We start from the raw sequence: 12,579 nt of genomic DNA on the forward strand, positions 1-12,579 counted from the left end.
GGACTTCAGGACAGAGAGCAGGACTTGGGCAGGACGAAAGGAGAGGGACATCATTTTTTTTTGCTGCTATTTACATTCCTTACGATGCTAACTCATAAAATGTACTACAGGAAAGTACTTCTGGTTTTGTTATGTTTTGTTTGACATGTTTTTCTTGTGTTACAAATGGGCTACAACTGTCCTGGCATCCATAGAGTCCCAAAAAAAAAGAGGTTTGTGACAAGTGAAGCTGTGCAGTTACAGGATGCTGTAGATCAGTCATTCCTAAGGACTGGGTAGCAATGCACAAGTCTGTTGCAGGAGATTTTCTAAGGGTCCCTAAAAGATTTGCAGAATTTCTCCCATTAAAATTCTCCCATTGTCTTTCATATCGAAGTAACACCCTTGAGCCACATGAGGGAGCCTGCATGTTCCAACTGTTCTGATAATTGTAGCCTACTTATAACAAGGAATCTAAAATTTAAGCTAGGGCACATTCTTTTTGTTTTACTGATGAGAGGGGGGAAAAGGAGAGCCGGTTAAATCAACGTAATAAATGAAGCATTTAAAATCATCTAGTGCTGAGGTTGCTGATTGAAACCCGAATGAAACTTCTGTGTGTGTCAAGTGTTTGTAGAACTACGGTAGCCGTCCCCGTGAAGAGGACCCACCTGCTCCATATGTAGATATAAACAGCTTATCTAAGGTAAAAAACAAACTTGTGATTTACCTTTCTTGAATTGGGTTGTGATGGTTTGTCTTTCTTTTTTTTTTAAAGTTGGTCTACAGGAGGAGAGAGAGGAGACAAGGAGGCACAAAGTAGAGAAATCAGAAGAGCGATGTAATAACTACAATGCTCTGGTTGGGCTCTAAGGACAAAGAGGCACAGGGGCGGGTCATGGCATAATTGTATTCATTATTTACGTATTTATTCAGTTTACTTAACACTTACTAGGAGGTAGCTGGCCTGTTGTGGGTCAAGCCTGCCTGGGCTTAGCGGGGATCAGGTCAACTTACTCCCAAGCTGTCCCAACAAACGGTTTCAATGATACTTAAAGTGGCCCTATTATGCTTTTCCACTTTTTCCCTCTTCTTTAGTGTTTTATTTATTTATTTATATATATATATGTATATATATATATATATATATATATATATATATATATATTATTTTACATGTAAAATTTTACATGTAAAAGGTACGTAGAGTGTAATACCTGAAGTCCACGCCTAAAAGGAGTTACCCTCCCCCTCAGAATCACTGCTCCTGAGCTGCCTGAAACGGCTCCATTGAATTCTCTCCTTCACTTCCGTAACTTTATGAGGTCATAATGTTACGGAAGTGATGTAAAACTCCTTCTGGCGAGCTAGGCCCTCAAACAACAAAAGAGAGAGACGACTCTGAAGCTCCGGAGGAAGAGTTTTTTGAAATGTGAAACGTTGACCAATCACAACAGAGCGGGCTAGCTGACCAATCAGGGCAGACTTTGCTTTCTGGAGGGAGGAGCAAACGCTACAACGGAGCATTTCAGAGAGAGGGTCAGAGGAGGTGCTGCAGGACAGCCAGGATGAGAAAAACAAGGCGGATTATGAGCATTAACGCATGTAAACATGTTGTAACTGTAACTTGAGATAAAAATATGCACCTGGAAAATAGCATAATAGGGTTTAATGCTCAACTAAGTTTGTTCCTACTGCTGGAGCATTGTGTTCCATTATATGGAAATGTGCCTGTGTCACTTTATAGTCCTGTCAAAATCCTGTCTTCCAGATAAATGAAGAGTTCCGTAGGTGCAACACTATTCCCCTGGAGTCAACCTTTATCTCCCAGCTGGACAGGTACACTCCTAAATTCCTGGAATTATTCAGCTCAAAGGGAGGTGCTGTTGGACAGCGCATGAAGAATGTGTTTATTGAACTGATAAAGGTGAGGTTTAAGTGGTCTTAAAAAACATGGTCAAATAATAAAGTAAACTGGAGCAATAGGGTCAGTCTAGATTTGTTTTGTTTTAACCTCTTCTACTCCATCTCTTTTTACCGTAGACCAATTTCTGTCTCTTTTTTTTGTCCACAAGCTTTCCAGACATACCAGAATTTTACAATTCAGTTGCTGACTGTTTAGGAAAATGCAAAAAAAACATATTTAGAACAGCCCAAAAATATAAAACATTTTTATAGCATTTTATAATTTCATATGATAGCCGTACCTTCACTCTAAAATAGAGTGAAGGTACGCCTTCACAAGCTACAGCTGCTAAAAGATAGTGAAGTTGGCCAGGGACGCTGGCTACTGCAAGGAGTAGAGGAGGTTAAAATAGGTTTAAAAAAAACAAAAAAACTTTTCAAGACATATGGTTGTTACATGTCCTTCTCGTTTCACAGTTTCAATTCTATCTTAGAAGAGCTAAGCTAGAATTGTGAGCTGAGAGAGTGAAACTAGCTTCTGTTGAAGAGGTGACAGACAAGAGAAGTATTGATTTAGTTTTATTTATGATCCAATGATTAACCTCAGGACCCACATGCCTCAGTGGAGAAGAAGAGGGACGTGACTCTGAGGTGCCTCATTCAGTACTTGGGGGAGAATGTGAATGAGCTCATCTCTGAATACTTTGTAAGTACTGTCCTAATAACTGTGTATTCATAGAGTAAAGTATTAGTAGTTAGTAGTCGATACCAGTACCAGTGAATTTTCCACAATTCTCATTACCAATTCAATACCACAGTAAGAAGCTAAAGTAAAACCACAAGTACCACGCACTAAAACTTTGCACTGTTTCCATACTATTCATTATTAGGAAGTTAAACAGGTAATAATCCTCTCTCTATTTAATTTATTACAAAATTTAGTTTGTATGCAAATAGTTGTAAACCAAGATGGAGAAAGAATGACTTTGATTTGATTCATACGGAACACCAAAATGTTCACTACCAAATAATTAAAAGATATTTGAGAAAATCTTACGAAGAAAGTCACATTTTTAAATAAAAGCAGACATGTCTTTTATTAGAGAAATAATTGTGAAATTACATTTTGTAATAATGAGAAGTTTTAATAACTTTTAATATTTACAAATCATTGTTTAATTTTTATACTTTTAGCAATCCATTCATGTGATTATTTATTTCACATTTATTTATTTGAACTTACAAAAGTTACCACAAGGAACCATTTTTTTTTTTCTGTTTTTTTGCGGCCCCCGTGGATGAAAGTGGTAGTGTTTACTAGTGCCAGAGTCCCTTTAGCAAACCTAGTTTTACTGCAGCAGGGTCTGACAGGCTACCCTGCTCGGTCCTGGTCCTGGTCCTCCCGTGTCTCACTTCCCTCTGCGGGCCCAGCAGTATAGCCTGGGCCAGAAGCCGTCTGTGTTGGCTCCCACGGGACCGGCAGAGCAGGGAGGAGAATCTCACACCATATTAGGTCATTAGGATTAAATTGAGACCGTTTCATAACAAGTTAAAAGTTCTTCTCAGTAACTTTAATATCCAACATGTTAGAGCCCCATAGAATCAGTGTTGATGAAATATGTCAAATGTGAATGATTTACAGAGAACAGAAGAGGATCAAGTGCATCAGGACCTTAAAACCCAGAGTATGAGGATCTATGTTTGTCAGCAGCCGGATGCAGTGGGGATCGTCATCGATGGGACGCCGGTGCTGACCGGTCTGGATAACCTGTCCAGAGCCTGCTGCCTTCTCCTTGGCCTAACCTATGCCTTAAATCTGGACTATCCTCCCAAACTTGCCAAAACTTTTGAAGTCTTCCAAAGACTGTTTGTAGGACTTGATATGATGCAGCCAAAACCAACGTCCAAGTACATCAGCTTGAAAAACAAACTCCTCACCTAAACATTGGCTGTGTGATTTTGGTCTGACTCTACTTAATCACGCCTCTGTTTGTTAGTGTGTTATGTTCAGGAGCTGTATAGGTGCTTATGAGGATATGGATAGTAATGAATATTCATTGTTTGTAATAACTGTTAGAGTTCAAATATTGAGCTATACTTCAGATTTTAAAGGAACTTAAAACTAGTAACTTGCTAAGGACACATATTCCAAACTCCAAAGGCGTTCCTGTTGTAATATTGTAGTGACCTAACCCAAACTAGCCCACACCAACAAAGAGATCACCAGGGGTCTTCAGAGCCCAGTTCTTGCTGAGACTGTGTGTTGTATAAGATCTGTAAAGTTTCAAGTAAGCTGCATTTTTTTTTCTACTTAATGAGATATGGTTTACTGTAGTTCAAAGTTTTAGATTTCGATGTACCTACATTATTTATCTCTTGAGGTCAGATGATACTGAAACACATTTTAATGTTTTTTTTTTAAAAAGACTACTTTTTGTAAACTGACATTTCAGTTAAGGGGTGTACTGGGGAGATTGTTCACTTAGATAATAAATATTCCAGTTTAAGTATATCAGTCCTAACACCTGGATGGTAAACCAAATCTTTCCCTCAGTCTAGCAATCTGTTGTCACAGATCTCCACATTCACATGTCAATCGAAAGAAAATTATGAAAAACATCATAGGTTGTGAAGACACAATATTGTAGTTCTTTATTTTTTCACTTTGATGGATTGTTCATTGAATTGATTTTTACATCAAATTATTTAGCAAGATCATTAAGAACATTGTATGCTTTTACATGTGATGTTTTCTGTACATCATTCACACATGGATAAGAGTTATACAGTTATAAACCCTGTTGCCTAATTTACATTTTTACTTTTACGGTGGACATGTTGTCAACTCTGTCCTTAATGTTCCTCCCTCTCTTAAAATTTACCATTTTGGTTTGGTGTTTAAGACATTTTCCAATTGCGTCTTTGTTCAAAATTTTTATTAAACAGGTATATATTCAAAGCTTAATATGAAGCTGTCAACATCTTTTGTAAAACCACTCTACTGTGTGTGTGTTTGTGTGAGAGGCAGATACAGAAGCATAGACACTAAATGTAGGATACTAAATCTTTGCTGGATTCTAGAGAACTGGTCTATATGATATTTCCAGTCATCCAAATATTCTACTTTTAGGCACCCATGTCCAAATATGTGCAGATCATGTTAGGAAGTGTTCAATTCATTTACTCATTATTCTCTGAATGTAATAATATCAAGTAATACTTTGAAAGATTTTAACAACAAAATACAAAAACTTAAGGGCATGGTGATGAAATATGAAGATAACATATAATAAGTGAATGTTTAAATAAAGTTTTATGTGTATTTCATGGACAGTCCCCATTTAACTTTAGCAAAGTTGTTGTATCCTCTCTGCCAACTGCAAGCAGTGAAGGACCCGGATTTTCTCTCTGCGGAGCTCCTCAACACTCACTTGGCCCTCCAGCTTGGCAGAGAAGTGGATGAGGTCCTGCATGAAGAGGCCCACATTCCCTCTAGGTGCAGGTGGGATCTGGGTCAGAGTGCAGGAGTCAAAGTGAAAGTTGATGTTCTTGGCCCTGGGGAGGCCTGGCCCACGTTCCTCAATCCACGTCAGAGGTCTACAAGGGACACAGAAGAAATGAATGATTAAACCTGTCTCCACAGCTGTGCTCTCATTAAAGGGACTTTTGTATCGTTGCTATGTCTGGGCCTGGAGCTCTGCACTTACCCTAGCCTGCAAATTAGCAGCAGATCACGCGCGCGCGCACAGCACACACACACAGCCCATTTAGCTGCATACTTGTTTTTTGCATATCTGTTTTTTCTGAAAGACCGATTAGTGGACTTTGAAGTCATACTGTCTGTAACCTCAAGAGAAACTGATTCAGAAAACATTTAAAATCAGTCCACAACACTGTTAGTGCTTTATTTATTTTTTTAAGAAAACATCATCTACATGATAACAAGTTAATCCACCAAATATGGATTAATCTCCTGCTGAAAATAGTCCCCAACAAATACACTATTTCCCCTTGTTTGAGTAGAATTTGTTAAAAAATAAAGTGACAAAAGGGAAACTATATAAATTTGAGAGTTGGAGCCCATTGACAGGTGACGGAGAGGCACAGACGGAGTAGGGAAGACAGTGTTGAGAGACGGACTCACACATTGTTGGTTTTAGTCTTTTCACTATGAACTCCATCAGTGTGGTAGACATACAGATGTATCCTCTCTCACCTGTTGTCAGAAGTGAGCAGCTTTGCAGTCATCTTGCTGTAGTTGTTAGCAGGGTCTTCCTCCATGGTTGCTACAGTAACTGACAGCTCACCGAACAACTCAACCAACCAGGTGAGGCGAGCAATGCCACTGAATGCTGGGAAACCAAATCCGGGCTTCAGAGCTCCACCTTCAACAAATGACAGTATACACACATGATTACATGTCCTTATGGGGGTGTTCCTGGAGTTCCAAACCCCAAAAATGTGCTTGTTTTTTTGCTCTCTCTGGACAACCTTCATATTCGACCTGTCAAGAGCGTTCTCAGCACAGCGCGGCGATGATTAACTGGATAACAGTCCAGCACTTGAACCATATTCTTAAAGTAAAACTAGAAATGACTTTCAATTCCAATTTCAAAACTGAGATGAATTTTTTGGTCAAAGCTGTGTCAAAGAGACGTACATTCCTGTCTCTTACCTGTAAAATGAAGAGTTCCTTCCTGCAGGATTTTACCCTCTACCTCTCTCCTCAGTGCTTTGTAGTCTTCTGTCAGCAGCTCAATGTGTTCTTCATGGAGAATCACTCCTGATACACACACACATACACACACACACAAATGTTGACTGAGATGCATTCACTGTTAGCTGGGCCTGTGTGTGTATTTGCAAATCTGTCATTGAACCCACAGTGCCAAGCACTGATCTGAGAATGTAGTCATTAATGAAGGGAAATCATGAGCACAGAATCTTGACCCAAGGTGTGTTTGTTTTTAGTCGCACCTGGCCCATAAAATGAGAAAAAGTAAAAACTCTTTCTCTATTTCTTATTGTAGCACTGGACATAGTTCTGCATGAGTACATGTGAGAGCGTATATATTGTTATATATATATATATATATATATATATATATATATATTGGCATCACCTTTTTTCTGGGCTAAATCCCAGAGCTCCACAGCAGCCTTGTAGTTCGTGGTCATGGGGTACTCCACACAGACGTGTTTTCCTGCCTGCAGAAAAGCGCTGATGAGACAGGGGGAGGGAGTTGTCTTTATCAGAATTTGTAATGAAAAAAAAACTACTGAATATTGATTAGAAACAGTAAGCTGTGCATTCTGTTTCTCTATTGGATTGTAAAATGGTTCAGACAGATCGAATCCACAACATTTTTTTATATTTATTTTGGGTAAATTCAAGTTTTTATTAATCCAGAATTAAAAAATTGTCATAAGAATATTTAATACATAAAGTCATTACATTAATCACGTAATCCAAAAAACAATTGTGAGACTTATTGATAAAAAAAAAGTAATTGTTAGTGGTAGCCTTAAGATAGTGGAAAATCAGGGCTTAAGTTTTATATTGTGAACGCTAGCCGCCTCAGAGAGCCTCTCAGCCTCGAAACCAGCGTCATGTCGTCTGTAGCGGTCTCCATTCTTGTTACTAGTACTCCTTGGTTCTGGCACACAGCTGACAACAATGTGTTAACAGCTTGGTGTTAATCCTGCCCCTGGCGCTGATGGCTAGTTGCTGAACCTTGGTCGATAACATTTTAATTGAGAAACCCATAGACTGTATACAAGTACATATAGTGACATGAGATACAGCTCTGGTAGTGGCAGCGACCTGTCAATCACAGTAGGCCTGCCCTAAGGCATACCCTCCTTTATGGTCTATTTGAAGTGTATTGAAGAAGACTTGAAACTAGAGATTGAGACCATAAACTCATGTTTACAATTTTTACTGAGGGAATAAATCAAGAGAGAAGGAGAGTCATTTTCTCTTAGACTTCTATACAACCAGAGGAGTCGCCCCCTGCTGGGCATTAGAGAGGATTCAAAATGTAAGACACTTCCACATCAGCTTCAGTTTTGGCCCCTGGAGAAACAGCTGTTTCATGTAACGCTGCCAGACAAATGAGTCGACTCAAACACGGTGGAGTTGACTGACTGATCATTCTGGCTCTATTAAGCATACATCGGTACAAAGGACAACCAAATGGGTTGATTGTTACAAGAATGATGTAAATCATCTACTTTTTTTCAGCAGATCTTAACCCAACTAAACACCAGAGATTATTGAACGTTGACTAACTGTACAGAACTATTGAATGCGACACAGATCAGGTGTAGAGACTTTTTGCAGACTTGTACATTACCTGACGTTGTCCTCGTGCAACACATTCTCAGTGCAGATGAACGCCACATGAATGTCATCTCTACTCACAGCCTCTTCTATGGAGATCTGACTCACTCCCTGCTGAGGGTCCAGGCTTCTCCTGTTCACAAAAACATCTGTCAGCTTGATTATGACTGGAATGCTGCTTTCATCAAAGACAGTGTCTTCCAAGATGATATAGTTATAGATATAGTGGACTTCATCCAACTATGCATTTAAAAAAACTGCTCCTACCATTTCACAAACACTATGAGGTAAAATAGCTCCATTTTGAAAAAGCCAGATGGGTTTTTCCATATTAACCATACTGTATAAATAAAATAGTGGGTCTTGGTTATTACAATACACTGTATGTGTTTTAAGTACTAGTTCTAAGACTCCTTTGGACTCTAGACTACAAAGATGGAAACACACAGTTGGCAGTTTATTTGGGATGAAAATAATGCAGTCTAATCACACAGCCCTGTATAAATATAGGCTGTACTCTCAATATTTAAAGTCTGTACTTCTGTCTTGCTGACCTCTGTTTCTATCTTTGTTTCCATCAAGTTAGTTTAGTATCCAACTATATAGTACGGAGTCTCTGTAATGTGTCCTGCTCATATCTAGAAAAATGTCATCTGCTCTATTTCACACTTGGATGGGGTATTGCTGGGCACACAAGGACATGCAGCGTCGAAGTTGGTGCCATTTTGACACAGGACATGTTCAATATAAACTTTAAAAAGACAAGCGATAGCGCTCTGTCAAACATCAGGGATTCAGGGCTCTGTAGAATGATGGAGCACGACGTCTGCAGCCGGCCTTTACGGCCTCAGCCCATTGACTGCAGCTCACTCTGGCTGCCCGATAGTGGATATACTCATGAGAAGACCGGCCCCGCATGGCTAGCTTGCTTGTGTTTATCTGTGCATGCTGGCAAGCTTGTGTGGGTTACCTGGATATGAATCCTCTGACATTGAGTTTCTCTGCAAGACTGCCAGGTTCAGGAGCCAACATGTCTCGGATTCTCACCCAACCTGCTGTGCCAATGCCAACAACCACAGCCCCCAACATTCTGACTGAGAAACAGAGACAAGAAATAAAAGGGTAAAGTGGGTTAAATCGGGTGTCCCGGATATCAAAAATATAAATATGGACTGTGTGAGAGTGGGGTGGGTGGACCGCGGACCCTCTACGGGGCACGCCCCCGGAAGACATTTTATACATTTGAAAGTTAAATGCATCAACCTGGTGCACTTTGGGAGCAAAATTAAATTATATATCTCTGAAGATCTTTGTGCTCATGCCCTGGTAAACAATTTAAGTGTGAACCTTTTTATATATATATTAAAAAAAAGGTTCACACTTTTATGTTTATTTATATATATATATATATATTATATATATATATATATATATATATATATATATATAATATTGTATCATTATTCTGCTTTGCAATCTTATTTTTCAGGGGCTTGGGATGCTCGAAAATTCACAAACAAATGGCACACACTTCAGAGGCACAAGATAACACGTCTAAAAAGTTCTGGTATCCAACTTAAATCAAAAAACCTTAAATGATAAAGTGCTCTTCAGGTCACAAGAGACACATGCAGTTTATGCAAAGCCTCTTCTAGATGTGCACTACTATTGGGTAAGGTACTTCTACCACTTCTTATAAACTCTTTGTGTAGTAGTGATCATCCAGTGTCACATGTAAATGACCTGTTCAGCTACATTTAGCTGAGTATGCAGGAAGTGATGGAACCTTGCCCTGCTACAAAATAACACATTACACACTGAGTAATGGAGTCTGCCGGTGGCTCATACGTGGTTACCAAACTATGGATGCTTCACTTTAAAAGTGGTGGTGCTGGTCAGCTTTTTTTTTTTTTTTTTTTTAATTTAAAAAAAAAAAGTCACTGGGGGACTGCAGCTGTTAGGTAAGCAATCTACAATAACAATTGATGATATCATAATGTAGATATTAATGTCAATATTAGAGCCCAGCTGGTTTCCTCTCCTGTGAACAATTTGAATCAGAAATCTAGAACAGCCAGCGGACTACGGTTCCGTTCGGACTCGGTACCAATGATGAATGAGGACATGGTTAGTGACCTGCATCCCGGTGATTCTGACCGGCCCGCGAAAGATTACATGATAATTAGAAAATAAAACATATTTTCTAATTATCTTATGGGTGGACTAAAACCGCATTGCTTTTATTTTGAAGCCCATTTATTCTCACAGTGCACGCAATCGTGCACGTCAACTGTGCACGTGAAATGCGTGTGATTGACAACCTGTCTTCCTTCCTTGTCACCCCTGAAAAATGCGAAAATATCGGCTCATGCCAAAAAGAGAAAAGTGGTGCCGAAAGCAGAACTTTCAAACAAATATGGACTACTATTTTTTTCTTTACTGAAGTCCAGGGTAAACCTGTGTGTTTGGTTTGTGGGGAGCATGTCGCCGTGTTTAAAGAGGACAATTTTCTTTTCTTTCTTTTTTTTGCACAGTTCTGAAAACATTAAATGTTTAATATAGGCATGTAAAGTCAAAAAGGCTACAAAACTGGGACACTTTTCTTTACACAGTTACACAGTTCAGTGACATGTCTTGTTTATTTTGGCTACAAAGATGATGTGATGTCTTTAGAAAGCTAGGAAAATCCTTGTTTCAATAGTATATGAAACTCAAAATGCCCTTTGTTATTAATGTGACTGAAAATGAGTCAAATGTTTCACATTTTGTTTATCATTTTGGAAATTCTATTTGAATAAATGATATTTTTGAAAGCTAACCTCACCTTTTAATTGCCAAATAATAACATACACTCTTACCAGCGGTCAAAACAATGCCATTTACTGCTTTTTATATAGAAATAAAATGTATATTATGCAGAATTGAGTTCGGCATTTTGGCCCGGCCCTCCAAAATATTTTCAGTTGCTCATTTGGCCCCCTGGGAAAAATAATTGCCCACCCCTGCGGTAGAGCCTGAAGGCATCAGTAGGCTCTACCGGGTAGAGCCTACTGATGCCTTCAGTTCACCGTGCATGTGTCCCCGTGTCCCCGTGCTTACCTGCTTCAATGTAGCTCGTTCGTGTCTCACGAGAAGGAGCCTGGTTGTCACTGATGTCCGTGTGTAGATGTGTCTTAGCTGGAGGTGACATAACATGCAGCTCACTACAGCGAGCTTCAGCTAAACTTAAAGGCGCGCTCGCTGTGTTGCAGTGGTGAGACCGGCCTATTGCTGGGAAAGGGGCGGAGCTGTGTTTTTTTTTTAGGCGCCTCTTCACACTCATAGGCCTCAATGAATAATCAGTTTAATTTATGAATTCAACAAAGGGCATTACCGAAATAAAACAATAACCCTGTAAAACTACCAAAAGATGTACTGTAATAATTGTGAATGTACTTTATTGTTTATCCAGCTGCTTGAAGCATACCTGACCAAGCTGATTCTGATTGTGAATATGTCTTGTTACATATATGAACGTTTTTCCACAACCTTTAGATGGATTTGTTTAACCAGAAACTACATATTAAGAAAAAACACATGCAGTGAACTCATGCTTGCTTCTTCTAAATACACGAAGAGTCAGTTTGAGACCCTCCCATGGAGTTCACTGGAACGTAGACCACTGATAAGAAAGATGAGCTAACTGCCCCTCTGGTTGTTCACGGTGTATGATGAACAATGTCAGATTAGGGGTATTGCCTAATCTCATTGGCATTCTTGTGCTAATGCAAATGTATTCTGAAAAAGTCTGCACTTTCTTAAACGTAAAGCAAATTGTAAATTGAAAACATGTTTTACATCTTATTACTTTTATACATAGGCATTGCATTACAGGCCCGTGTTGTGAGCAGATTACACATGTGCACCCTGTAGGAGAGTGTCGAATTGAAAACTTTATTTATATAAAAATCTACTAAGTATTCGTCACATGTTTGTTCCCATTCCTTTCATATGGAGAAAAGGGTTGTAATGGTAGTACTCTATAAATAACAGTAGACTCACTTTTGTTTTATACAGCCAGAGGATATTCAGCAAAACATTGTTAATTTAATCTATTTTATGTAGAATAGTTAGAAGTGCAAACAGTAAATTAATTTAAAGTAAATTAAAGGTGTATCGGAGAGCTTAGTGGTGTTATTGTCATGACAACAGAGCCAGCATAAAATCAAAGTTCAAGGTAATCAACTCTTTCTACAGTCAGACTCATCACATGTCTCAACACTTTATCCTGTAACATTCAGCCGAATAGTTTAAGAAGCCTTTAAAACATAAATAAATTGATAAATGTATGAATCATTAAAATATAATTCCAT

At 38.9% G+C, this 12,579-nt stretch overlaps 1 protein-coding gene across 1 annotated transcript; it reads right to left on the reverse strand.

Annotated features, from left to right (window-relative positions):
- Window positions 1–4,514: 4,514 nt before the first annotated feature.
- Window positions 4,515–11,482, reverse strand: blvra (biliverdin reductase A). The gene is made up of 7 exons (XM_054596121.1): window positions 11,327–11,482; window positions 9,198–9,321; window positions 8,241–8,360; window positions 7,008–7,105; window positions 6,560–6,667; window positions 6,101–6,269; window positions 4,515–5,481 (listed from the first exon to the last, which is right to left on the reverse strand). Exons 1-7 carry the CDS (start codon window positions 11,415–11,417, stop codon window positions 5,232–5,234), a joined length of 960 nt encoding a protein of 319 aa, XP_054452096.1. The 5' UTR covers window positions 11,418–11,482; the 3' UTR covers window positions 4,515–5,231.
- Window positions 11,483–12,579: the final 1,097 nt, after the last annotated feature.

The sequence above is a fragment of the Anoplopoma fimbria genome, chromosome 3 (genome assembly GCF_027596085.1).
Source record: "Anoplopoma fimbria isolate UVic2021 breed Golden Eagle Sablefish chromosome 3, Afim_UVic_2022, whole genome shotgun sequence".
In the NCBI taxonomy this organism is placed as follows: Eukaryota; Metazoa; Chordata; class Actinopteri; order Perciformes; family Anoplopomatidae; genus Anoplopoma; species Anoplopoma fimbria.